The following is a 27,061-nucleotide window of genomic DNA, read 5'->3' on the forward strand; positions in this document are numbered from 1 at the left end:
CTTGTAATCCCCGCGCTTGGGAGGCTGAGACAGGAGGATCGCGCAGGTTCGAAGCCAGCCGCGCGCGCTGGTTTAGGAGACCCTGTTTCCAAAAAATTAAAATGTAAAAATAGGTCTGGGAGTGTAGCCCGGAGGTAGAAGGGCTTCCAGGAACCCCAGTACCACCAAAAAAAAAAAAAATACCAATAAATTAATATTAAGACTCTATACAAAAGAATACATCAAATGCTCAAAGTTAAATTTTATTTTATTTTATTTTTAATGCAAAGTTAAATTTTAATGAGTGTGTGTGTGTGTGTGTGTGTGTGTGTGTGTGTGTGTTTCTGGGGATTGAATCCAGAGGTATTCAACCCAAGCTATACCCCCAACCATTTTTTAATGTTTGAAACAGGATCTCACTAGGTTGCTGAGGCTATCCTCGAACCTATGATCCTCCTCCCTCAGCCCCCTAAGTACTGGGATTACAGGTGTACACCACCATATCTGGCTACATTTTAATTATATTTTAAAGTCCAAAATCTAAGGTGAGTCTGTTATTTTATGTCCTAATATTTCTAGGGCTATTATATTTAAATAGGATGTTATTTTACAAAATTTTGTTTTCTAGACCTGTATTGCCACTCATGAGTCCAATGGAATCGATATCATCATCGCTTTGATTCTAAATGACATAAACCCTCTTGGTAAATACCGAATGGACCTGGTACTCCAGCTGAAGGTAAAGTCGGTCACGTTCTCTGTAGAAAGCTCCCTTTCAGAGTTGATTCTAAGTCTTCAATAAACCGATAGCTCGTACCAGAATTTCAACCAGTGAATTCACAGAAAGGGATAATAAAGCCAAACGGCTCACAAAGTTCCTGATAAAATGTAACTGCATTCTGAGGGATTGTTCCGCTGCAAGACCCTGTCTCGGCTGTCCTGCAAGCAGCCCCCGTGTTGTACTACTTCTCTTCTGTTTTTCGTCTCTAGTTTTCATCACACGGAGAAGCAAAAGGTGCTGAACACTCACCTTCCCTTGTACAAAAAGAATTCCACCTTGGGCAAAACATTCCATCGAGCAGCTCACAATTAGTTAGATAATGCCAGTGGATTTTAGTTTTCTGTCTCTTCTTTCTAAATTTTTTTTATTAGAATCTTATCCCCCCGATATGTTGCCCTATTCACACTCCCTTTAAGAGGGTGCCTCAATTTAAGCCTTGTGCCCACTTTCAGGAGTTCCAGTTATCAGAGGCCAGGAGCATAGTGCTATTTTAAAACAATTTTATCCTTGAACTTTTGGTTCACATGAAAATAGACAAATGAACGCACACAAGAAACCACAGAAATCCCAAATGTTAAGGCATGATAATCAATGGAGATATAATATTAAAGACTGCGTGATTGTGTTTGTTGTTAGGCAAGGTTAAAAGCAATCGTGGTTAAATATAATTTCTCCATAAAGTCAGGTCTATCCAATATCATAGAAAATGTGTAATTAAGTTGAACTTTGCACGGGCAAAATTATGGTTCAGGAAGAATATAAGTGATGTTTTTATGATTCTGGGGTGGGATTTTTTTGTCCTTTTTTTGTGGTACTGGGGCTTGAACTCAGGAACATCCTACCTCCAAGCTACAACCCTAGCCCCCTTTTTTATTTTTTTTTGAAGCAAGTCCTCACTACGTTGCTAAGGCTGTCCTGGATCCTGCCACCCTCCTATCCTAGCCTCCCAAGTGGGATTCCAGGCCCAAGCCACCATGCTCAGCTATGGTTCTGTTTCTAAATGTAGAATTAGGTATTTGATGGAATATACATATGACCTACTCATGAGAAGTATGTGCTGAAGGCTCCTGGGAGTCAAGTGCTTTTTGTAGAAGAGATGAGTCTGTATTTCTTCCCTCTACTCATCGTGACGCATGTAAGCCTTAGCCTTCCCATTCGTGATGAGGATGAAGGAAGTGTGACTCCTCTAGTGAGCGCCCTTTGCTCCAGCAGCACCATCATTTTCATTACTAGAAACACTTTCTGCTACTTTATCTTAAATCTGTCTTTCACCGTAATCCTTAAAGCAACAAAATACAAAGGCCCTTGTCTTTGACTTTGGAAATTCTTTATTAGTTTAAAGACTTCTAAATCTCATTTTTAATTAATATGACTTAGAAAATACTGAGTGACTCACCAATTGAAAATAAAGTGTGGGTGCTTGGAAGGATGAGACAGGAGGATCACAGGTTCAAGGCCAGCCTCGGCAACCTAGTGAGACGCTCAGCAATCTAGCAAGGCCTTGTTTCAAAATAAAAAATAAAAAGGTCTAGGGTATAGCCAAAAGGTTGAATGCCCATGGGTTCAGTCCCCAGTACAAGGAAGGAAAGAGAGAAAAAAAAAGAGAGAAAGAAGGAAGGAAGGAAGGAGCAAGAGAGGGTAATCAAATTATTTTCAAATCTAAACCTATGTAAAGAGAAATAAGCCGGACGTGGTGGCGCATGCTTGTAATCCCAGCATTTGGGAGGCTGAGACCTAAGATCGTGGTTTGCAGACAGCCTCAGCTACTTAGTGAGGCCCTCTGAAACTCTGTGAGACCCTGTTTCAAAATAAAGAATAAAAAATCGGACAGGGAGTTTAGCTTGGAGGTCAAATACCTCTGGGTTCCATCCCTAGACCCACAAAAAAAAAAAAAAAAAGAAAGAAAAGAAAAAGAAAAAAATGAGGTATGGTTTAACAGTTCAAAGATATTAGCTATTCAAATAAAATGCTTTTTTAAAAGATCATTTAATTTTTTATTTATTTTAGCGCACACTGTTTATATGTTTCTAAGATATACCTGTATAGATTAAGGTATATCTAAAATACCAAATGTACATATTTGAATTGACATATTTTAAGTATAGTTGTTTACTTAAGGAATGAGGTGTTTCTGAAAAATTCCCGAAGTTTTGTACACATTGGCTAATATGAGAACAATGTAAGACTCCAGGAGAATGATCCACACTGGCAAATTGGAGGTGCTTTCATGGGTAGGGCACTTTAAATAATACACTCTTCATAACATTAGAGAGATGCTGTGTTAAAAACATGAAGGTTTTTATTTTATATCATTCACTCCAGAACTTGATTGCTTAATTATCCATAATTTCAAGTAGACTTTATCTGCTCATTTAGCATAATTATTTATGAATGTTTCATATGCATGTCTTGTCCTTTACATTTTACTTTCATTTTTTGTAACTGGTCTGTAAATATGAAATGCTGATCTTGTAAATAGGTAGAATTTTATGTTTTGTTTTTAGAGAATATGACTTCTACTAGAAGAAAATCTTCTATTAATACCGACACTTCATTTGATTTTTAGTATGTATTTAAATGCTCTTGTATTTTCAAATTGATTCAGATTTCAGTAGGTCATTTACAAAATTTCTTTCAATTCTTCCGACATCGTATGAAAAGAAAATTGGTTAAAAAAATACCATATTGCCAGTAGCATTCTGAAATTGACTGCATTTTTAAGCTATTACGTATTGGGCCTGTTGAGTGCGGTTCATTAGAGAACACGGGCAGCGTTGCCAGGGAGTTAGCTCTGAATTCTGTGGAGGTCTCTTCAGATCGCTCTAAGGATTTAAGCTCTCCGGTAATCCTGAAATCATATTTTTAGGTATGTTGTTTGTGTAGGAGCTTTGATTATAAAAGTAGTTTAGGGTTGGTGCAAATCTACAAAAAATAAAAGGGGCATAGAAAAAGGGCCCAATATACATACACCCATTTCCCCTCTGAGAGTACTGAAATGTCTGCCCGGTGGCCAGTGGGACTGCTCTGTCATCGCTGCTACTAATATTAATCACCTCACTGTTCTGCAGCCCGCACTTCTGAAACAGCACCTAAAATTTAGCACTAAAACTAAACAATAGAGTTAATTTGCATAATCTTATCAAAATTAGTGTGGCCGTTGTCTACCTAGACTGAATATTGACTCAAATTAATTTTTTATTCTATAATGATGCTAACTTTGACTCACTGAGAAGTGCCTTAAAATATTTGATTCTACTCTTGTACTCTTATCAAATATCGTACATGGAGATTAAGATTCTTATCCCAATGAATAAAACAAAGCACTGTAGAAATATTTCCAGGATATTTTTTTACCCATCTTGTAATTTACCAGAATTCAGTGTCAGTGCTATTGGAAATAAAGTGCACTGAAACATCTTCCAAAATGTTTGGGATAAGCCGGGCATGGTGGCACACGCTTGTAATCCCAGTACTTCGGGCTGAGATAGGAGGATCACACAGGTTCGAAGCCAGCCTCAGCTACTTGGTGAGGCTCTCAGCAACTTGGTGAGACCCTGTTTCCAAATCAAATAGAAAATAGGTCTGGGAATGTAGCCTGAAGGTAGAAAGCCTCTGGGTTTCATCCCCAGCACCACAAAAAAAAAAAAAAAAAAAAAAAAAAAGGCTGGGGGATGTAGCTTGGAGTTAGAATGCGCCTGGGTTTCATCCCCAGTACTGAAAAAAAAAAAAAGTTCCAGATATTTCAAAATGTGTAGCATATTGTGATTTCTCTGATAAGATTTTGTGGAACCCACTTTGGACTATAAATTGTTTCAGAAACGTTTTCTATATCTCTAAGTAAAACTGTTTGAGATAATATATTTATAAACAAAATAAAACCACATCAACTAATATAAGCTATTTTCATCCTTTATTACATGTTAATAGAATCTATTATTCTTGGACTGGGTAGGTAGCTCAGTTGTAGCGTGCTTGACTAGTATGTGCAAAGCATTGAGTTTAATCCCCAGTACTGCAAAGCATAAAAAAACAATAAAAGTAGAAAATATTACTTTTCTACAACCTAGATGTTAAATATGTTTCTTATATATTGCCATACAGTCAGACTCTTGAAAGCTGTTATCAATAACTTTATTTTCTGATAATAGGGATTGAACCTAGGACTTCACATATACTAGGTAAAAGCTATACCGCTGAACTACATTTCCCAGCCATTTTTACTTTCTGTTTTGGAATAGGGTCTCTGTCTTATTAAGTTGTCCAGGCTGGCCTTGAACTTGAAAATCCTCCTGCTTCAGCCTCCGAGTAGGTAGAATTACAGGTGTATGTCATCAGACCCAGCTGGTCACCAATAAATTTATGTTTTTACCTCATAAATTGAGAATTTTATGTATTCTCATTCATTATTGATCGAATATACTTAAAATTTCACTTGCTATTAAAATTTTTTCATTTCAAAAACAGCTACTGCTTTAAATTATATGCCATTTCTATTAAATATGTTATTGATTCCTGTTCACTTACTATCTTATTAAATTGTCATGATAGGAATACCTCTTTAGGGAATAAGAAATGAAAATGTGCTTATATTTGTATGCAGTATAAGTAAGTCAATTTGTACTTAAAAACATCTTTTGGCCAATATTTAAAATATTCTCTGTAACATCTCTCATGATTCATTAGTTTTATTCTGTATGGACAGTAAAGCAAGGCACTGTATTTTAAAATGTTATAATGCAAAAGACATAGCAGTCTTCAATTTCATTTGCTTTTTTTAAAAAATGGCCTTAGTCTTCTCATTGAAAGCAAATGCAAGATGTTGTGAAGCTGAGAAAAGGACTTTGCGGGTTCATGAGCTCTGTCTGTGTTTCTAGAACAACGCCTCCAAGCTTTTGCTGGCCATTATGGAAAGCAGACACGACAGCGAGAACGCAGAGAGAATCCTTTTCAACATGAGACCCAGGGAACTGGTAAGGGAGTTTTCGAAAGCTGTGTTCCTAATGTGCAGCCTGAATGGGAGAAGTTTACAGCACACATGTCAGAAAAGGGGAAAAGGGACCAGCAACTTCCACTGCTCTGCTGAGGCCTACAGAAGGTCCTATGATGGCAAAGGCCTGCAGGAATGGGGTCCTGTGACTTCATCATTTGGTCCACTCTGAGTTCTTCCCTTAACCAAATTGTTACCCTCTACTAAACGCCATGAAAATCTTTTTTCCCCCCCAGAAAAAAAGAAAAATTTGGCTTTAGTTTAACAGTGTCTAGAGTACAGTTGACCCTCTGTATCCATGGGTTTCACATCTGTGGGTTTAGCTACTTGTGGATCAAAAAATTTTTTAAAGTTATACTTTTACTGAACATGGACAGATGTTTTCTTATCATTATTCCCTAAACAATTTAATATACCAACTCTTTTCATAGCATCTACATTTTATTAAATATTATAAGCAATTTAGAGATGATTTAAAGTGTATGAGCGGATGCATATCGATCATATGCAAACACTGTACCATTTTATGTGAACAACTCAAGCATCCACAGATTCGGGTACCCTCAGGGGTACTGGAACCAATCCCCCATCAATAACTAGGAATGACTGTATAGAGTGAAGGTATGTAAAAAAATTTGTAAACCACCTTCCAGTTTTTATTTGCACCTTTTTGAAAAATATAGTGAATTAATATGTAGTCTATAGGGTTGTTCTCACAAGTGAAATGTTGCAAATGCTTGGTCTAGAGGGAGTTGTGCAGAGACTAGATGGTGATTCTGCAGATCGTTGAATGTAACTTTCTACTGTGAAAGTGGTATTTTCCTTCACAATGGCATGTAGATTATGAAGCGCTATAGACATGTTGTAAAAGGACTGGGTTTCAGAGGTGTTAGAACATACTCAAACCAGATGGCTCACTGTCCCAGTGACTAAGTCCCATTCACAGCAGCACTGTGGTTTAGTACCATGGAAAAATCCTATGGATGACTGGAACCATATTCTTTTGCTTTATGAATAAAGAACAGAGTCAAGGAAGAAAGATGAGAGGGATACGACACAGTGTGATTTAACACATTTAATGAGAGTCTCGGATCTGCGAGCAGTAGGTTGAGAGGTGTGGCACATGCCTTATTCTGTGGTTAAGTGGGAAATTAAAGTATGCATTAATTCAACAGCAGCACTATCTAGTCACTTTCTGAAATACAGCTCCGCTGTCAACAACAGCTTTGTCTCACCGTCCTGGCAGCTCTCCCTCAATCGTTGCTGAGTTAGATGCCCTCACACAGCCCTGCTGTGGGACAGACATGCTAAAGTGCTTGCCTCTTGCTTACCCTCCCACTGGAACTGGTTCCTTAGGGGTAGGTGCTATGTTGTTGACTGTAGGAGCCTCCGTGCCCAGGACCATGTCGAATACCACATCTGCCTGTTATCTCGTGGAAGCTCATTAAATAGCAGGTGCTTATCAGAACTCCAGATTTTCTTAAATCAAAGAACTTCAATTGACATTCAAAAACCGAAGCAAAATTTCCCAAGGAAAACAGGAATTGTAGAAACATACTTACATGCTCGTGTAAATATCGTTTCCTGAGATATTTTCATTTCAAGTCTTTCATACCTTTGAGCCTCATGAAGCTTCCCAGTTTTAAACAGAGTTCACAATCAATCTAAAATGTATGTTGTGGCATTTCAAATCTTGCCGTGCCTTTATTTTGTTGTTTTCTTGACAGGTGGATGTGATGAAGAATGCCTATAACCAAGGACTGGAATGTGATCACGGGGAGGAGGAGGGCGGAGATGATGGTGTTTCTCCAAAGGATGTCGGACACAACATCTACATTCTGGCCCATCAGGTGGGACATTTTATATCTTCATATTATTGTGCTTGTTCTGTCAATAGTGTTTTATGTCAGTGGCATATGATTATATTTTCAAGTTCGGATTTCTTCATTGACTCGGCACTTGCCTTCCCGGGTTTGAGTTAAAGAGAGGAACAATCCCTTGTAATTTCTTGATTATGCCCTGTAGGATATGCTAGGGGACATTCCATAAGAAAATAATACTTGGCACCAAAAACTGCTGGGCCATCAGAGGAGAGGGGAGACTCATGTCAAAGCCTGAGAAATATGCAAAATGTGGCAACATATAGGAGTCCCAGCCTAGCATGGTGGCCCATGCCTATAATCCCAGTACTTGGGAAGCTGAGGCAGGAGAATTGCAGGTTCAAGGCCAGCCTCAGCAACTTAGTGCGATCCTGTTTCAAAATAAAAAATAAATAAACACTAGGGCTGGGGGTATAGCTCAGAGGTAGAATTCCCTGGGTTCAGTCCTTAGTGCCAAAACAAACAAACAAACAAAAAACGAAGAAACAACAACAACCAAAAAATAAATAAAAAAGCAGAAGTCCCAAAGAGAGAAAAAGACAGGCTACTAAGAGGACTTCAAATGGGAATGAAGGGGTACGTTCAGATCTAATCAGGACAAAACCTGGCAGGTAACTTCTGGACTCTGAATTATAGAGTGGCTAGCAGCCTCTATTTGGTTTCTATTGAACTTCTAACAAATATAAGACTGCATTTTACATTTGTTTGTAGAAAATATTCCCACTTCATGATTTGTAAAATTCAATACTTGGTAAATACTATTTGATAAATTTAATTCCATTGACATAAAGCCCAAATATAACTTTGCATCTTCTAATGCAGATTTGCTCAGAAGTTAAAAACTTAAAATGTACACGTGGAAAGTTGATTTTGTTGATAATAGCCCCCTCTTCCTACAGGATAAAGTTCAGACTCTGTAGACGTCACAATCTCTTTTTCTACCCATTGTCGTCCATTGACAGTCTCTCCCTTTTCCTGCTTCTCTGTCCATTTTTACGGTTGATAAATAAGCAATATAGATATAAGGTCAGAATATGAGTGGATTTATTTTTAAAGGTTGCTCTTTAGACATTTCTCTGCCCTTCTGTACCCTTTGTATAACTGTCTAATAGATGTAAACTTGAGTGTAATTTTTATAAAAGTTTCATGGAGTCAGTTCTTAAAGCTACCAGGTAGAGCAGTTGCTGGTGTTTTATGATATAGCTGGCACATGGAAGAGATTTGAAGGTCTCATAGTGTATCAGGACCTAAATATATACCAGAATCAGGTAAAAACAGGTGAGTTGTCCCTTCAAAGACAGAGACCCCCATAAGTATTGAGAAACCGAAAGATGGCGTAGGACACATTGAAGGAAGTCGACAGTGGAGATTTAGGATGTGGAAAAGGCATCATTTTAGAGAGAAAGAAAAATCAGGTGACAGACATCGAATCAGGGTAGGAAAAATAAAATGAATATGAGTAGAAAGAGACAAATCCCAGACTGAGAATTAAAATACCGTTGGGCACTAAAGTGAGCACAGATGCGTGTGGACATAGTGTCAGTGTCGAGGAGTTACTCTAGGACCCGTAGCATTATCAAAGGAAGAAAGATTAGGACAGAGAGCGCAGCAGTGTTTTGGAGGGAACGAAGTAGAGTGGCATGTGTGTTCTGGCCTGAACTTGAACCTTGCTCCGTACGGGAGGCTGGCCTCTGCACGAGTGAGCGGCTTCACGCACGACACCTCACTGTGTAGCTAGTGCGTGGGAAATGAGCCTCCAGACCACCACGTCCACCTTAAAGCCAGTGGCGTGACAGGAATGTGTGTCAGATGGTTACATACCCTGGAAGAAGCTTAAAACAGGAATCTCAGCTTAGGTAGGGGCAACAATGAAAATGTCAAGTCAAGAAAAGACTTATGGCCGGGTGTGGTGGCGCACACTTGTAATCCTCGTGCTTGAGAGGCGGAGACAGGGGGATCAGGCAGGTTTGAAGCCAACCCCTGCTTCCAAATAAAAATATAAAAAATAGGTTTGGGAGTGTAGCCCAGAGGTAGAAGGGCTTCTAGGAACCCCACCCACTACCACACAAAAAAAGACTTATGTTAGTTTAACGTATTAGATATAAGAGAAAAGAATACAATTTTTAAAAAAAAAAAAGCTAAGCCGGACATGGTGACACACTCTTTTAATCTCAGTACTTGGGAGGCTGAGAGAGGAGGATCACGGGTCTGAAGCCAGCCTCAGCAGCTTAGCAAGGCCCTCCACAGCTTAGTGAGACCCTGTCTCCAAAACCTGATTGGGGATATAACTTGGAGGTAGAATGCCTCTGGGTTCAATCCCCAGTACAATAAATAAATAAATAAATAATAAATAAATAAATAAATAAATGCTGCTGTGTGGAGAATGGAGGAAGAAGATAAAGGATTCAAGCGCTGGTCATTGATTTAAAGACGATATGAAAAAAGTAGCCTATGAGTGAATGAAGTGAAAACTAAAGATGGCAGAAAGGTCAGCAGTTTTGATGGATTTGAGTGTAGGAAAGTGCTCGAAGAGGAAAGCAGACATACTCAAAGATGATGGTGGAATTGCCCAAGGAGCAGAAATTCAATAGCAGTCAGGGGTTAAGTGACTTATGGAAAGAAGCTGGGCCTGGTAATCCCAGGACTTGGAAGGCTGAGATGGGAGGGTCACAGGTTTGAGGACAGCCTCAGCAACTTAGCAAAGAGACCCTGTTTTAAAATAAATATAGCAAATAAATGAATAAGGGCTAGGAATGTAGCTAGAGGTAGAATGCTCCTAAATTTGATCCTCAGTACCAAAACAAACAACAGGCTTACTGAAAACAGTGGGTATGTAGAGAGGTGTTTGTTTTTCATTTTCCCCAAACAAAATGTTGGAAAAGCAGTGGTTTGCAGAACAATGAAGAGGCAACACAATGGTAAATAAAGGATGTCAGGCTTCAGGAAGAGAGTGAGCACCAGGCTGAATAGAGAAGACAAGTAGAGTCTGAATTGCTGAAGACTTTAAGCCATATGCTGTTATTGTAGTTTACTATTACATTTGAGTCCATTTGGGTAGAAGAAGAATATATGGACCAGTTGTATATAACTGTCACTGTATGTTAAGCAACTGTCTGCTTATTTTATGATAACCACACAAGGAATTGTTACCTTGCCACGCTTTAGATATATTCTCTATGGGGGTGACTCCTCCTAGTACCATTTTTTTTTTTCCTGGTACCATTTTTAAAAAAAATTTTTTATGGCACTGGGGATTGAACCCAAGGGCATTTTACCTCTGAGTCACACCCCCAGTCCTTTTTACTTTTTTGGTTTTGAAACAGGGTCTCAGTAGGTCACTAAGAGTCTCACTACATTGGCCATTTTGACACAATTATTTTTGAAATATATGAATAATCAGAGCTTTCTCAAATCTTCCTAGGCCATTCCCAATACTGGTACACTGGGGATTGAACCCAGGGGCATCCTACCTCTAAGCTACACCCCCAGACATTTTTGTTATTTTGAAATAAGGTCTCACTAAGTTGCTGAGGCTGGACTCAAACCTGCAAATCCTCATGTTTCAGTCCTCCAACTATTGGAATTACAGGTGTGAGCCACCACACCCAGCTTTGCATTATATCTTAATGATAGTTTTCTTCTGCCACCTTAAACAATCACCTAGATTTTCTTCTCATGTATAATGAATTAAGATTTGTCTGTAACCATATACTTCTTCAGTGTCATAATTCAGGAGTAAGAGGGTAGATTCTGACGCTCACTCATCTCTAAGGGAATATGCCAAGATTTCACGTAATAGCAATCCCCACACAAAGGCAGGATTTGAGGGAAATACGTGAGTTGAGTGTGTGCAGGGGTCACAGTGGAAGCTCTGGGAGCCCCTCCCCAGGGCAGGAAGGGCTTCCGAGAGTGAGTGACCCGGGCAGGCGGCTGGGTGGTCTGCTGACCTTCTTCCATCAGTACTCCCATCCTGCTGGCTTGCCAGTGGAAATTGCTGGCCCTGGATTTCTACTTCTTCCAGTATTTCAAAAGAAGGCTGAATTTTGAAAAAATTTTTAAATTGTGAGTTCCCTTAACCCTTAAAAATTAGCAATCTTTTAAGATTCTTAAGAACACTAAGCAGCCCAAACAAAACTCAGCAGCGTGCTGAATGTGACCTGGGAGTCATGGTTTACCACTTGTGGGGGAAGGATGCCCATTCCTTACCCGTGCTTCCCCTCAGTGGCATCAGTGTGTTGAGTGTTGCGGGATGCTGGGCACCGTGCTGGATCTGGGGCTGCAGCAGTGACTCAGCTCTTAGGGAACTCACGTGCTGGCAGGGAAGCAAGGAAAAGGAGACAACTGCAGAAACTGCAGTGAGTGAGAACAGGGTGTGGTGGAGACAGGAGCAGGGGTTGCTGGGAAGGCTGAATCTGGGGGATTGTTTTGAGTAGCTGAAACTGAAGCGAGATCTAAAGGAAACACCAAAAACCAGAGCCGGGCGTGGTGGCACATGCCTGTAATCCCAGTATTTGAGAGTCTGAGACAGGAAGATCTGGGTTCGAGGACAACCTCAGCAACATAGTAAGGCTCTCAGCAACTCTGTTTCAAAACAAAATATAAAATCAGGCTGGGGTGTACCTCAGAGGTAGAATGCCCCTTGGTTCAATTCTCAGTGCCACCAAAAAAAAAAAAAAAAAAAAAAAAAAAAAAAACCAGCCTGTGAATGGGAGGACGTTGGTGGTGCAGGGGCCAAATCAGTGGCTTAAGCGCGCCAAAGGGCTTGGCATCTTGCAGGAGCAGAGAGGAGCCGGGCAGCTGGACCACCACCACTATTAGTGCTGGACCTAGGCTAGTCACATCCAGTTCACCTCAGGTTCCTTAGTACAAGATAGTCATTCAAGATCACGTATTGAGCGCCTCTAATGCCAAGCATTGCACTAGATGCTAAGATGGAAAGATAAACATGGTGCACCAAGAAGCTCACAACGGAGTGCAGTGGGTGGAAACAGAGAAGTCACAGGAACTTCATGTGCGGTGTTAAAATGGAGTGTGTGCAAGGTGCTTTTCCCCTAGGAGTCAGAGGGCTTCTGGAATAGGTCCTGGATCTTAAACTGAACCCTGAAGGACAGAGAGACGGGGAGGACATTCCAAGCAGAGGAGACAGCGTCTGCAAACATACGCCATTGATATTTTAGAGAGAGCGACTTCCTTGGGGAATATTCTTTTATGTTACCTGCATATGTCTTTATATGAGATGAACTACAGTAATTTGAATTGAGCAAATATCTTTGATAACTTATTGACTGATATACAGATACTTAGCAAATATTGCATAAAGGAGTGAGTGAATGAAAAATGGATGCATGATTAAGATATAATATACTCTAAAGTTCTGTGTGTGTGTGTGTGTGTGTGTGTGTGTGTGTGCACGCATACATGCACGTGTGTGCGCATGTGTGGGTATGCATGTGCATGTTATAGGGAATTGAACCCAGGGGCATTCTGCCTCTGAGCTACACCTTTAATTTTTACTTATTTACTTATTTATTTTTCATTTTTTTAAATGGGGTCTCACTAAGTTGCTGAGGCTGGCCTTCAACCTGCAATCCTCCTGTCTTAATCTCTCAAGTACTGGGATTACAGGTATGTGCTACCATAACTGCTTAGCTTTGGCATTTTATGGATTTTAAGGATTATAGCAAAAAAAAAACTGAATAAAAATATTTTTATTATTATCATGACCATAATCAAAATTAATGATAATTTCTGCATTGGAGTATAAATTCCCTCTGAATCTTTTTTTCTGCTTCCATGCTAAGTACAGTGACTGGCATATAGTACACACTCAAGAAGAGATTGGGGGAATAACTAATAGCAAAAACACATTCCTACTGATAATACTTTTATGTAACCCAGGCGTAGGTAAGACTCCTATCATTTTGAAGACCTGACACTCACATTCTGGCAGTCAAGAATCTCATTCAAGTGTTACTAACTTTCTTTGAGATTTTATAGATCACCCTTTGCTAATCTTTTCAGGAAACTCTACATAGATAGGGCTCTGTATTATCTTTATCTCTTGTTAGGTATTTTCCTTATTTTTGTGTATTTTATTCACTTATTTTGTGGTACTGAAGATTGAACACAGGGACACTCTACTTCTTAGCTTCATCTCCACCCCGTTTTATTTATTTATTTTTGTTTTGAAGCAGGGTCTCACTAGGTTTCTGAGAGTCTCACTACATTGCTGATGCTGTAGTCAAACCTGTGATCCTCCAGTCTCAGCCTCCTAAGTACCGGATTCCAGGCATGCACCACCATGCCAAGTTTATTTTTGTTTTTGCTGCTGTCTTCTCCTGAGCTAATAGAAGATCCCCTTATTTTGTTTGCTTTAGTATTAATATAGTTCCTTTAAGGTCCCAAGTGAGGCCTACTTAGATACCTTTCTCAGACCCCTTTCTTAGATACCTTTCAGCAGACAGTGGTGGGTTTTTGTTTTGTTTTGAATTCCTACATTTGTTATGCTCACCCCAAATCACATGTATACTTTCATGCTAGTTTATGCTATATACTCTCCTAGAATTGTTCTTTAATTCATTTATGCATATAGATCTTGGATACTTTCAGACACAGATGAAATAGCATTTTTTAAAGAAAATTTATACATAGAAAAATAGAATGGGAACAATGTCAAGGCACAATAGAGTTAAATACTTGTATAAGCACCCAAATATCTTCCACCAAGCATCTAAGAATATTTAGGTTTTTACCATTTAAATGGACTCTCGAATTCATGGTTAATGAGAGCAATAAAAAACAAAACCCAAGAAACGGTTTGAAATTGGACCTTCTGAGTGTTAGTTTGATGTAAAGATCATAAACCTGGGTTCAGTAGAAATAGTCTTTCTTGGTTGTTATTTAACATTCCATGTTGTTAGTTATATACTCCTTTCTGAATGACATAATTATTAGAATATCAGTCTGAATTGTAGCCACTTTACAAAAGGCTGTCGCTGTGTCGCTGACTGCTCCCTGTGTCTGCTGTGATTTCAACTATGCCCATGGAATCCAGTCTATTAGGAGAGCTAGAGATGTCCGGCGGGCTCTAAGTTGGTACTTACTCCCTCACCCCCCGAAAAAGCAAGAAAGGATAAAAATGCACAGCATTCCCTAGTATATTCCAGATCCCTGGATTATTATCCTGATCGTAATCAAAGCCACTATCTTTATCTCTTAGGAGAGAAAGAACTGATGGCAGGAATGACCATGGAGATGTAAGCACTAGGACTAGGCTTCTTTTTTATTTTTTATTTTTATTTTTATTTTTTGCTGCTGAATAAATTTTCTAAATATTCTGATAGTCCTCATTAATCCACCTTTTTTCCCTTAAAAATTCTCCTCCATAGCTGCAATTGCTGGAGCTATATTCATTTCAATGGATGTGCATATAAATTACTCTAAATAGCTAAATTTTAATTTATACCGAAATCATATGAAATGTATATCACTCAGACTACTTCACATGTTTCCCTTAGAGATTTATGCTGCTCACCTCTTTGCAGCTTCTATTTTCTTATGCTAATATGTAGTAATCAGCATTGCTTCATTTACTTTATTTGCAGAAGCAGAAGGATGGGCTTGTAATTGGATACATAACTTCCATCTCTAATATCTTTGAAGGGTTTAACTAAGTTACAATTACTTCATCTTTATTATTGCTTGTGGTGCACAAAGTAGAAAACACAGCTGGGGTTTTCAGCTCGCAGAGGCAACTTGTAGCTCTGTCGTGTGGTTGTGTGGTGGCTGGAATATTGTACCAAGAATAGTGTGCAAACAGCTGAGCCATTATGCACTGCACCATGCATTTTCTCTGCTTATATCACTCAACTTCTCTGACATTGGCTTTTTCATCCATAAAAATATGATGTGTCTCCATGGGCTGCATTTGTACAGTAAATTTTCAGGATCCTTTATGAAGATTAGAGAGTAGTTAGACCACGATGGCCGTTTTACTGGATTAGATTATGTTTTAAATAATGTAGCAGAATAACTAACCAGCTACTAGATATTTATGTCATCTACTTATAAAAGGAATTTGAAGTTGAATGAAAAGTGCCTGTGTAAAATTATATTGTGTTAGAAGATGAGGTTTAATGCCTTAAGAAGGGAAGGCTTAAGTATTCAGAGGGTCTTGAACTGAGCTCAGTGTGGTGGGAAACACCTGTAATTCCAGTACTTGGGAGACTGACACAGAATTGCCGGCTCAAAGCTAGTCTCAGCCACTTAGCAAGTCTCTCAGCAACTTAGTGAGACCATGATTCCAAATAAAAAATAAAAAAGGGTTGGGTATATAGCTAGGAGGTAGAATGCCTTTGGGTTCAGTCTGTGCACTGCAAAAAAAAATAGACTACTTAAAGCCATACTATTAATTAATAACCAACTTTTCATTGATATCTAATTCTAAGAAGAATTTATATAAGGGTTTATTTATTTATTTATTTATTTATTGGTGGTACTTGGAATGGAACCCAGGGGCCTTCTTTCTCTGGGCTATAATCCCAGACCTATTTTATATTTTATTTGGAGACAGGGTCTCTTAAACCAGCTGAGGCTGGCTTCGAACCTGCACGATCCTCCTGTCTCAGCCTCCCAAGCGCGGGGATTACAAGCGTGCGCCACCATCCCCGGCAAGGGTTTGTTTGTTTGTTTGTTTGTTTGTTTTTGGTGGTACTGGGGTTCCTGGAAACCCTTCTACCTCCCCCAGACCTATGTTATATATTTTTTTATATATTTAAAAAAATTAAATTTGGAAACAGGGTCTCTTAAGCCAGCAAGGCTGGCTTCGAACCATCATGATCCTCCTGTCTCTGCCTCCCAAGTGTGGGGTTTACAAGCGTGCGCCACCACGCCCAGCTATATAAGGGTTTAATACAACAGTTTGGACAGGTTGTTTTGTTTTGTTTTGTTTTGTTTTGTTGGTGGTACTGGGGATTTAACTCTGGGGTATTCTACCTCTGACTACATACCCAATCCTTTTTATTTTTTATTTTGAAACAGGATTTCACTAAGTTACTGAGAATCTTGCTAAGTTGCTGAAGCTGGTCTAGAACCTGGGATCCTCCTGCCTCAGCTTTCTGAGTACTGGAATTACAGGTATGTGCCACCATGCCTGATGGACAATGTTTCCTGAAAAACAGCTCTGCAGGACACATCAGGGGAAATAATATACTTGTCTGTTTTTCCATCTTCAGGAATAATGATCAACACTTCTAAGTTATAATCAAGAGTGAACATGATTAATTTTGAAGTGCATTAAATACAGCAATGATTGCAAAAATAGATATGTACTATCACTTCGTAAATAGACTTGGAAAACCTAATAAATTTTCAATATGTAAACTTAATTGAAAAAACCTTTAAAAAATCACAAGATTATCATTTCAACTTAAGTTGAAAAAAATAGATCTTTCCTAATTGCCTACAAATACAATAAACCTGCCTTTCTCAGTGGTCAGGATAAAGTAGCAGACAGACCCAAACCCTCCCCTCCATGGTCTTGCATCCTGGTGGGGGCGTCTCCCTCCTTGGGGCCACAGACACCAACTGTATGGCTGGCCCAGAGTGGTGTGTGGAGTATGGAATGAGACATAGTCTCTACTCTCATGACGTTTATCTTTTATTACAGGAGGGAGACACAGAAGTAATCACAATGCGTCAGGTCCTATGAAAGATGTATATCTGGGGGCTCTGGGATTCCAGGGTGGGAGTTTGCTTGGAAAAGTGGGTGGGAAGAGCCAGGGTAAGTGAGGGAGAGAGCTCAATGGAGCCAGAGGAGCAGGGACATTGATTTCACTCTGTATTCAATGCTCAGCCCTTAAGCATGTGGACCTGCTTCTCTGACAAACCTCTAACCCACTGGCTGGTGATCCTGCTTCATGTTAGAGCAAAACTGCTCAAAAGTTACCTACAATTCCTCTCTCAAGTGCTCCCCTCTCCCTCCTCCTCCCCCTCTCCTCTTCTCTGGTACTAGGGATGAACTCAGGGACATTCAGCTTCTGAGCTACACCCCCGCCGTCCTTTTTATTCTTATTTTAGTTTTGAGCACTCATGTATTTATTCACACATCTATTCATTTCAAGGTGGTTTCTTTTTTAGAAAAATATACGGGTATTAGTACATTGTAGTTCCACGGCATAATATAGTTCAGAGTGGTAGCTTCGAATTTTAAAACAGCATCTCACTGTTGCTTCTAACCTGCCATCCTTCCCTCTCAGCCTCCCAGGTCCTGCGATTGCAGGCGTGCGCCACCCCTCCCACTCTCTTCTCTCCCAAACCCATTTCTGCAGGCTTTTATCCTCATCCTGCCACAGGTGCAGCTCCAGGTGAGGACTGCAGTGATGCCACCTTGCTACAAAATGGTTTGTCCTCATCCTCCGCTCATTTGGCCTGTCACTGCCATTTGGCTTCCTTCTGGAAGTTCTTTCTGACTTTTCACACAGACCGCCTCTCATCTCTCTGTCTCCTTCTTGGCCCTTCTCATCAGCTTCCTTGATGCTTCCTATTCCTCTCTCCTCCTCCCATCGGAGGCGTTCTGGCCACAGTGTTGGAGGACCCATTCCTCGCTTCTCATCTTTTTCATTTTTCTTGGTGCATTATAATTAGACACCATAGTGAGATTCAAAGTGATACCTTCATGCATGCATACATCACGTGGTTTCATCTTCCGAATCGCTGCCCAGTCCTGGGGCAATGTCATTCAGTCACGTGACTTTAAATACCAGTTGCACCATGAAAGTCCATCATTTCTGTTTTCAGCCTGGGCTTCTCTTTGGAACATCAGTCTGGCACCTCCAACTGCGTGCTCAAGCTCTGCAAGAGTCTGTTTTGGGCTTCTTTTTTTCGTGGTACTGGGGTTCCTGGAAGCCCTTCTACCTCCAGGCTACACTCCCAGACCTATTTTTTTATTTGGAAACAGGGTCTCCTAAGCCAGCAGGGCTGGCTCCGAACCAGCATGATCCTCCTGTCTCTGCGTCCCAAGTGCGGGGATTACAAGTGTGCGTCACCACGCCCAGCATTGTTTTAGGCTTCTAACACTACCACATCCCTAGTGGAACTCGTATGGTTTTTTATAACCTAGGTCTAAACTCAGACACCCCGACTCCAGAGCCAGAGCTTCGGCTCATCACTCTCACCCAGGGCTGGGCTGCTGCCCGTCCTGAGTTTCCATCACACACTGACTTGCTGTGATCACAGAACATACATCACTGGACTACTGTGGCTCCTTTCCACTAGACCCCAAACTCTATAAAAGCAGAATTCAGGTTTTACTCATGTATGTCTTCCAGTGCTTAGTATGCGATGGAGATGATGAAGACTTCGGGTTGATTGAGTAACTCAGTGGTTGATAGTTGTAGTCAAGAAGAGCTGTGGAGGGCTGGAAAGTAATTAGGATGCAGTTGGCTAGAGTTACTGCATAAGGCTTCATGGAGGGGTTTGCATTTTAGATGATTTTGGAGAATTGATGAGATTTAGATAAGAAAGAAAAAGAAAACATTTTCATCATCAGGAAAGCATATGTAGAGGATGCAGAAGTGGAGGCAATACCCCACAGGCTGCGTTAGGTAGGCTCTCTGGGACCTTGTGTCAGGGACAGAGAAGGCAGGGTGGCGCGACTGTGGAGGGAGCAATGGGATAGAGGACTTTAGCTGCCAGAAACAGCTCCAGGGAAGTATTCATTGATTTGTTGAAAATCCAGACATAGTGGTGAATGCCAGCGCTTGAGAAGCTGAGAAAGGAGGATTGTAGGTTTGAGGTCTCAGGAACTTAGCAAGACTCTTTCAAAATAAAATAAAATATGAGGCTAGGGGTATAGCTTGGAGATAGAATTCTTCTGGGTTCAATCTGTAAGATAGAAAAAAATGAGGAGAAATGTGAGGTAGAGGTAGTGTGCATTTTAGGCAAACTCTTTCTCAAAGTACTTTGTTCTTCTGATGTTTCCATAAAATTGATGAGACATTAATGATTTTGTAAAATACTAAACACAATTAATGATGAAAAATGATATACATGTTTGCCTTAGAAAATATCTACCAACTTGAAGGCCTTATTACAAGCCTAGAAGTGAACTTTTAATGGTTATACTTTTATTCATGTACTAAATTATGCCCTGACATTATTAAGTAAGCATTTAAAGGTAAATCAACCATAAATGAACCCAAGAGAAAATTATAATTAGTAAACACATAAGCCGACACAAAACGCTTATGTCAAAGCATAAAGTAATATTCTGGATATATGTGTCTTTGAGTTCACTGGCACGTATCTGCCTATAATGTTTATGGCTTAACTTGTTTTTTCCAACTCAAACATAAACTGTAAGAAGTTTAACCATATAAATGATATTTTATCCTGAAAACACATTGTAGAAGTATGAGATGGGATGGGATGGCAGGGAGATCCAACTAACACTTTCATCAAGTTCTAGAATAGTAAGGTGTTGTTTGGGAATAGTTTTTCCTGATAATAGCCAAGAGGTCATACAAATATATAAGTATATGTGTGTGTGTGTGTGTGTGTGTGTATGTGTGTGTATGTGTGTGTGTATGTGTGTGTATGTGTGTGTGTTTGTGTGTATGTGTGTGTATATTACTAATTATACAATGCGCTTGCTTAGCCTTTGTCTTTTGTGGTCCTTGACCAATTTTGAGTTTCCGAATTACTTACAGAGACGCAGAAAAGTAGAAGACCATTGTGGCAAAATAATGCTGGGAGTTAAAACTGTGAATCTAAAAATAGTTAAACCTCAGAAAGGGAAATAGTTATCCTTAGCCAGACCAAAATTTAAAATTTAAAAAAAGCCCCTCTTTCACGTCAGAACCAAGTGATTATCTAAAACTATACAGTAGGGGAAAATTCTGGAAAGTCCCTTGTTGAGATTCATGTTATCAATGAAAGATCACTTTTAGGGATATAAAATTGGTTCTTTGAAGTGATAGCTTCTGGAAATGTACTTATCTTACTTTATATATGTAACTTTATGTATACAGCAGGCAAAATATGTATGTATAAGGTCTGAAGATATTTACTAGTTGATATAACTTTATCAGGGTTTACAAAGTACTACACGATAAGCATTTTGGCTTTTCAAGCCCCACTGTCTCTGTTGTACAGATTCAACTTTATCAGCCTAAAGCAAGACAGCCACAAACAATATGCTAACGGATGTGTCTGTCTGTGTTTACCAAATAAAACTTCATTTTACAAAATGGGTGGCAGGACAGATTTGACCCAGGAGCCAAACTCTGCAACAGGGGATTTTCATGATCTCAGAAAGTTTCCTGTGTCCCGCATTTGAGATATCCTTGTGAATAAAAACTGGTGGCCCATTTATTTTCAAGTATTTTTATCTTTATAATGTTTCATTCATTTTATATACGAATGTAACAAATACATACACATGTGCACACAAAAACACATGCACATAGAGCTTCTGAGTGCATAAGAAAGGACATGCCGGAAGATGTTTCTTCTGTTTCCATGGTTGTGTGATTTCATTCTTCTCTGGACAGTGGAAGTCTGATCATAAATGAGAATTCATCAACAAATTGCAGGGCTGGTGTGTGTTCATTCACTAGACGGAAAAAATGAATGAATCCAGAATGGGTCCAAAATGTGAATGAATCAAGCAGAAAGACTCAGATGTGAAGAGGGAAACGCAGAGTGATTTCAGTGAGCCAGATGCCAGGGTCCAGGCCACAGCACCAGCTGGGGCAAAGGTAGCTCTCCACTTACATCTGACATGCAACTTGGGAGTCCCTGTTTGTTCTGCTGAGGTCTAAAGCAGAGGTTCTCAAATGCAGTTCAGATTCCCAAACCCGTCTGTAGACTCTGATTGAACAGATCCGAGGTAGGCTTGTAATCACTTTTTATCATACATCTGGGGTATTCAAGTGCCTGCAGACCATAGTATCAAAAAAAAAAAAAAAAAAAGCAACTCCAGACTTGGCCCTTCTCAGCTTCCTTCCCTACTTGCTCACAGGCTACTCACCTGACCCAGACACCCCCTCCTCCTCTCATTTCCTTCCCTTCCTCCTGGGTCTTGTGCCTCCCTGCTTCCTGGGATCAACCTAGCCTGACTGTTACTTCTTTATTTTATTTTTGCTGGCCCCCCTCTGCTTCTCAGAAATTAAGGAAATTGAACTTCGTTTATCAACAAGAAAATAGGTGCTAAAAATAGCCTTGGAGTAATATTATAGTAGTAAAATAAGTGAATAAGTAGTAATAATAAATAATATAGATAGTAATAATAAATAATATAGTACTATATTATATTATAGTACTGGAATAAGTGAATAAAAACCATGCCTCTCTCCTTCCTAGTTTTGTGCATCTTACCCCATAAAGAAGCTTGGAGTGTAATGGAGAAGGTAGCTTAGTTCGAGACCTTAGGTATTTAAGGAACTAATGGGACATTGGGTTGGAGGGAACAATAAGCCATTGACTGTTTGTGCCTCCTTCTTAGGAAGGAGAGCTGGGCGTGGAAAATAGATGTGCAGGGACATTTGTGGATAGGTGCTATTTGGAATCGTGGATGGAGATGAGATTTCCCAACAGCAATTGGAATGAGAAGAGTAAATGACCAAGAATGCCATCCAGAGTGACATCAAGTATTAAAGGAAAGCAGAGCAGGGGGCAGAGAAACCACAGAAAAGGGCAGGTCTGAAGGAATGGGATGGAAAAGCCAGGAGGAGGAGGACTCGCAAAGGAAGGTGAGACCAAGGGCCCTAAGGAACTCAGTCCAGCCCAGCCCTGGCTGTCAGTCCTGCCAAGAGCAGCCGCGTTGAATGATGGGACCCACAGGGGACAGCAGCGAACAGAGGGACCCTGGGATTGCGACTTAAAAAGTGGGTGCTCTCCAAAAGGCACGAGAGTCAGAGGAGCCTTGATCCAGCCCGGCTCAGCCCGTGTGTTCTCTTCTGATCCTACTTTAAGCAGAGTGAAAGTGAACTATGGGACCTCGAGCCCGGGGTGTAGATGCATTACAGCTGGAGTGGTTGCTGTCACCAGGAGCAGCTTCATTCATACCCTGACTCTGCTGCCGTTGCGCTTCAGAAGTGTGGCACGTGGGCACGTGTGTTGTCACGAATGTTTGCCCTCCAAGATTTCCTGAGGCCCCTCATATTTATGTTTGCTTCCCCTTAGCACAGCGGCCTCTCGTAAACGCAGAACCAGTAAAGGGCTAATTGGAAATACTCGCGGGGTCTAGTTTGCACAAGCGGATCCTTATCTGCCAGACTAGGGATCTGTTTCCATGTGTGCCCACTCTGCATGGTGCTTCATGTTCTCATGTGGTACGGCACTCCTTGGGATCTCAGCGACAGTGCTAATTAAATGTCAGTAGGCTGGGAGCTGCAGCGGGGCCTTCACGCTCAGATTGCTGAGACGCAAGTGGGAAGGAGAGGCGCATCAGGCTTCTGAAGCTCGTTAGGGTGGGGAAGGGCTCAACTGCAGACAGTGCCAGGTTCAGATCCTAAGTGCATGCTGCGAGAGGGCCCGCAGTTGAGCTCCAAAAGGAATAAACAAACACATGTCCATACAGTCCTAACAGACAATTTCTTTGGGCAAGTTTTCCTGAAAATTGTTCTTCTCCATGACCCTCTGTTTTTATCAACTATTTTGCTCTTTCTAGAAGTGCTTCATATTTAACTTGTTTTTGTAGTTTTTGCATTTTTAGTAGCTTTTTTTGTAGTTTTTTGCCCCTGCATGTTTACCATTGACACACAGACTAAGGGAGAAGCCTTCCAAAGGCACAATTTAAACACACATATCAAGAAAATATCCACACTTTGGGCATAGTTGGTGATAGGCAGCCAGGCCCTTCCTGGCTTCTCTGGAGGGCCCTGACTTTCTCCATTTCTGTTGGCTGTAATCTGAGTGTACCGGGGACAGGAGAACTCAGTCTTGAAACCATCCTCTTCTTCTCCCCAGAGTTACTCTGAGCCCCTTCCTCGGGAAGCAGCGCATGCTCTGAGCAGTTATGGAGCTAGACCGGCAGCCCCCCCCCCCCCGAGCCAGCCCCTTCCTCCACCCTTGACAGTTTCCTCCCAGGGCCACCACCAGTTCTTGTCTGGACAACCGCAGCAGACTCCTGTCCCCAGTTAAGTTCCTTGTCAATACACTTTCTGCAAAGAAATCAAAGTAATTGTGGCAAACCACCAGTCAATGGCCCTCGTCCCCTCTCTCGTCTCCATGGCTTCTGGTAAATCTGAGTTGTGCTAGCCTGGCTTAGGAGACCTGCTATGATCATGCTCCTGATTGCTCTTACTTTATTATTATTATTATTATTATTATTATTATTATTATTTTGCTTCATATTTATTTATTTATTTTGGTGGTACTGGGATTCTTGGAAGCCCTTCTACCTCCGGGATACACTCCCAGACCTATTTTTTATATTTTTATTTGGAAATAGGGTCTCTTAAGCCAGCACGGCTGGCTTTGAACCTGCGCCATCCTCCTGTCTCCGCCTCCCAAGCGTGGGTATTACAAGCGTGTGCCACCACGCCCGGCGGCTTCATATTTATTAAATACCTTCTTTGTATCAGTAAATACTTCTTTGTATCTCATCTGACATCACAGTAAATCTGTGAGGTAACTATTAATAAAGTGCCCCTAGTAGCTGGGTCTAGTGTTGCGCACCTGTAATCCCAGTATCTGGGAGGCTAAGGAAGGAGGGTTGCAGATTCTCAACAATTTAGCAAGACCCTCAGCAACTCATCAAGACCCTATTTCCTATTTTATTAAAATGGGGCTGGGAGTTTAGGTTGGAGGCAGAATACTCCTGGGTTCAATCCCCAGTACTGCAAAATAAAAGATATTTAAAAAATAAAACATTCTTAGTAACATCACTTGCAAAAGAAGAAAGTGAAGATTAGAGAAGCTTAACAATGCACCCATGTTGCTTGGTTAACAAATAGAATAGAAGGGATTTCAACACAGTCCTTTCAGAGCCTGTGATGCTCTGGAAAAACCCGACTCCTTAGCCAGCTCCACCATCGCCCTCTTCTTGAACCAGGTGTCCCAGAATCTTCTCACATCCTTCACCCACCACCTGGTCCAGCTCATCATCCTCTCCCATCTGGGTTGTTGCCATAGGCTGCTCAGTGATCTCTGCGTCTATTCCTTAGTGCCCTCTCTAACACACCAGCCACAGCAAGCCTTAAAAATCTAGTGCAGATACGGCACCTCTCGGTTTGGCACTTTCTAATCCTTCCAGTTTCTCAGCAAAAATGTAAAAATCTTGCACAGGCTTCAAAAGCCTCCCAGAATGACTCCCTCCACCCACTTCTCCGGTACCAACCTCCTTACTGTCTGTGTTCAGACCACACTGGCTTCATGGCAGTGCTTTGAAGCCAAGAGCCATACTTCTGTCCTGTGTCTTTGAACTTGCTGCTTCTCCTGCCTTTTAAGTGTCTGCTAAAATGGTCTCTAACCTTTTTATTTAAAATGGCATTTCCCTCCCCCCCCATCCTCTGCTTTAATCTCTTCTTAGAAATTTCACATTTTGACAAATTGTACGTTTGCTTGTGAGAGTCTCCAACACCAACAGAAACTCAGTTCCTTGAGGGCAGGAGCTTTGGTCCATTTTGTCTACTTTTATAACCCAGTTTCTGAAGCATCACTAAAAATAAGCACACAAGACGTATTATTTATTAATCATTGTATGTAGCTCATGGTGGCTTAAGTTATAAGAAGTGTGTGTGTGTGTGTGTGTGTGTGTGTGTGTGTGTCGTTTCAAGAGAAGAGGTTCTTTATGTTAAGATCACATATAAAGTACTTTATGGACCTGATGAGAGTAATAATATTGTTTTATTTATGGATAATTTATGACCTCATTATATAATACTGAAGAAATTTAAAATGCAGACAATATATCTTTCCACAGTTAATCTGTGTCCTTAAATGTCTTCTTTACCAGTTAGTGATATGTGTATGTAAACACACACACATGTGCACACACATCTATGTATACATATACTTTCTAAAGAAAGCTGAATCCATTTTTCTTAATCAGTTTCTCTAAATATTCTCTTGCCTCTTTTATTTTACAGCCTCCACACTCCTGGTCTTTTCATTTGCCACCTCGGTCATTTAGCTTCTGAATGATTAAATAACATTTAAAGGGGCGTTGGATGTCACCCCAGTGAACATGTAACATAATGCAGCTGTTCAAACCTCCTTGTTTCCTTTAGTTGGATTCAGCGGATCGGAATCCTTACTTGGAGCCCAGCCTCACCTTGCCACCTCATTTCCTCCTTTATTAGGGTTACCTTTGAAATTCGGAAGTTCATTTGGGCAGCAATTCTCTTCCTTTAAAAACCACCATATAAAACAAAAGCTGACCTTTTTTTGAGCAGCTGTTAGACAGAGAAAGCAATGGCATGATATTTCTCAGTCTGGTGTCATGCAGGAACAGAAAGCCAAAGAAACCTACCATGGGAATGCTTCCAAGCCATTGAGATGAAAGCCCCTGGAAATTATCTCCCAGCCCTTCCTCCAAGCTTCTCGCGTTCCACCCCCGATCTGATTTACATCTGGCTAATCTCTGCGCCTCACATTGGATTCCGGAGCACACTGGATGTGGGAGAACTGTTGTGGAACTCATCATTATCATTTTAAGCCTTTAATTAGCTCATGTTAAAGTGGCTTTGTCAAGACTGAGCATCTGAGAAGCAATAGACTCACTTAGAAGATAGGCGTATCTGAGAGGAGAGTGGATTAGTAACACGTGCTCCTCCCTGAGCCTGGCTGGTCCAGGAGCTACAAGAGTATTGGAGTCATCCATCCTCCAGTGACTCTCTTTGATATGTCATTGTACGTATCATTCCTATTCCACAGCTAGGCAGATTAAACATAAAAGGTCAAAAGACCTGAACGTGTTGCCACAAAAGGTCAATGGTAAAACCAGAAATAGTTCCTCGGCAGAAAGAAGCCCACTCACTCCAGCAATTACTCTAAGAGCATCAGCTCTCTGAGTTTTCCCATTCGACCACAGAAAGTATTTTCATAGGTAAAAGGCCCCTACTAAGATGGCTTTTGTCATCTCTTGATGCTTGCCTTGCAGAAAACACAGAAATCACTAGAAACAATGAAAGAATCAGATAAACAAAGCCATCCCTCCTGTCTTCTTTACTAGTGTGAGTAAATGACTAGTTTATTCCAGAAATAGAAATTAAAATGTTTTTCATGTTCACACAGAATGTGGCAATTCATCATTTTTTTAAACATCAGTCTCTTTCAGAAATCTAAACACATGTACCGCTAAAAATTGAACTAACAAATAAACACAAAATGCTGTATACCATGCATCCAATAAGTATGAATCAGTTCTTCTGGGCTGAGCATAGTTCTAGATACACTGGGAACAAGAGTGAAGCAAGTACGGAATCCGTG

General features: G+C 40.6%; 1 protein-coding gene across 4 annotated transcripts in view; it reads left to right on the plus strand.

Moving 5' to 3' along the window:
• The window catches only part of ITPR2 (inositol 1,4,5-trisphosphate receptor type 2), a gene marked incomplete at both ends in the record, with an annotated part of 551,977 nt that overhangs the window by 391,874 nt on the left and 133,042 nt on the right, over nucleotides 1–27,061 (plus strand). For 3 of the 4 annotated variants that reach the window (XM_080705463.1, XM_080705464.1, XM_080705465.1), the window contains 3 exons: nucleotides 608–718; nucleotides 5,635–5,730; nucleotides 7,475–7,597. In XM_080705463.1, the coding sequence (XP_080561589.1) occupies nucleotides 608–718; nucleotides 5,635–5,730; nucleotides 7,475–7,597 (330 nt within the window). The remainder of the gene's footprint in view (nucleotides 1–607; nucleotides 719–5,634; nucleotides 5,731–7,474; nucleotides 7,598–27,061) is intronic. The other variant, XM_080705466.1, reaches the window with a different exon arrangement.

The sequence above is a fragment of the Muscardinus avellanarius genome (assembly GCF_963383645.1).
Source record: "Muscardinus avellanarius genome assembly, chromosome: 11".
NCBI lineage: Eukaryota > Metazoa > Chordata > Mammalia > Rodentia > Gliridae > Muscardinus > Muscardinus avellanarius.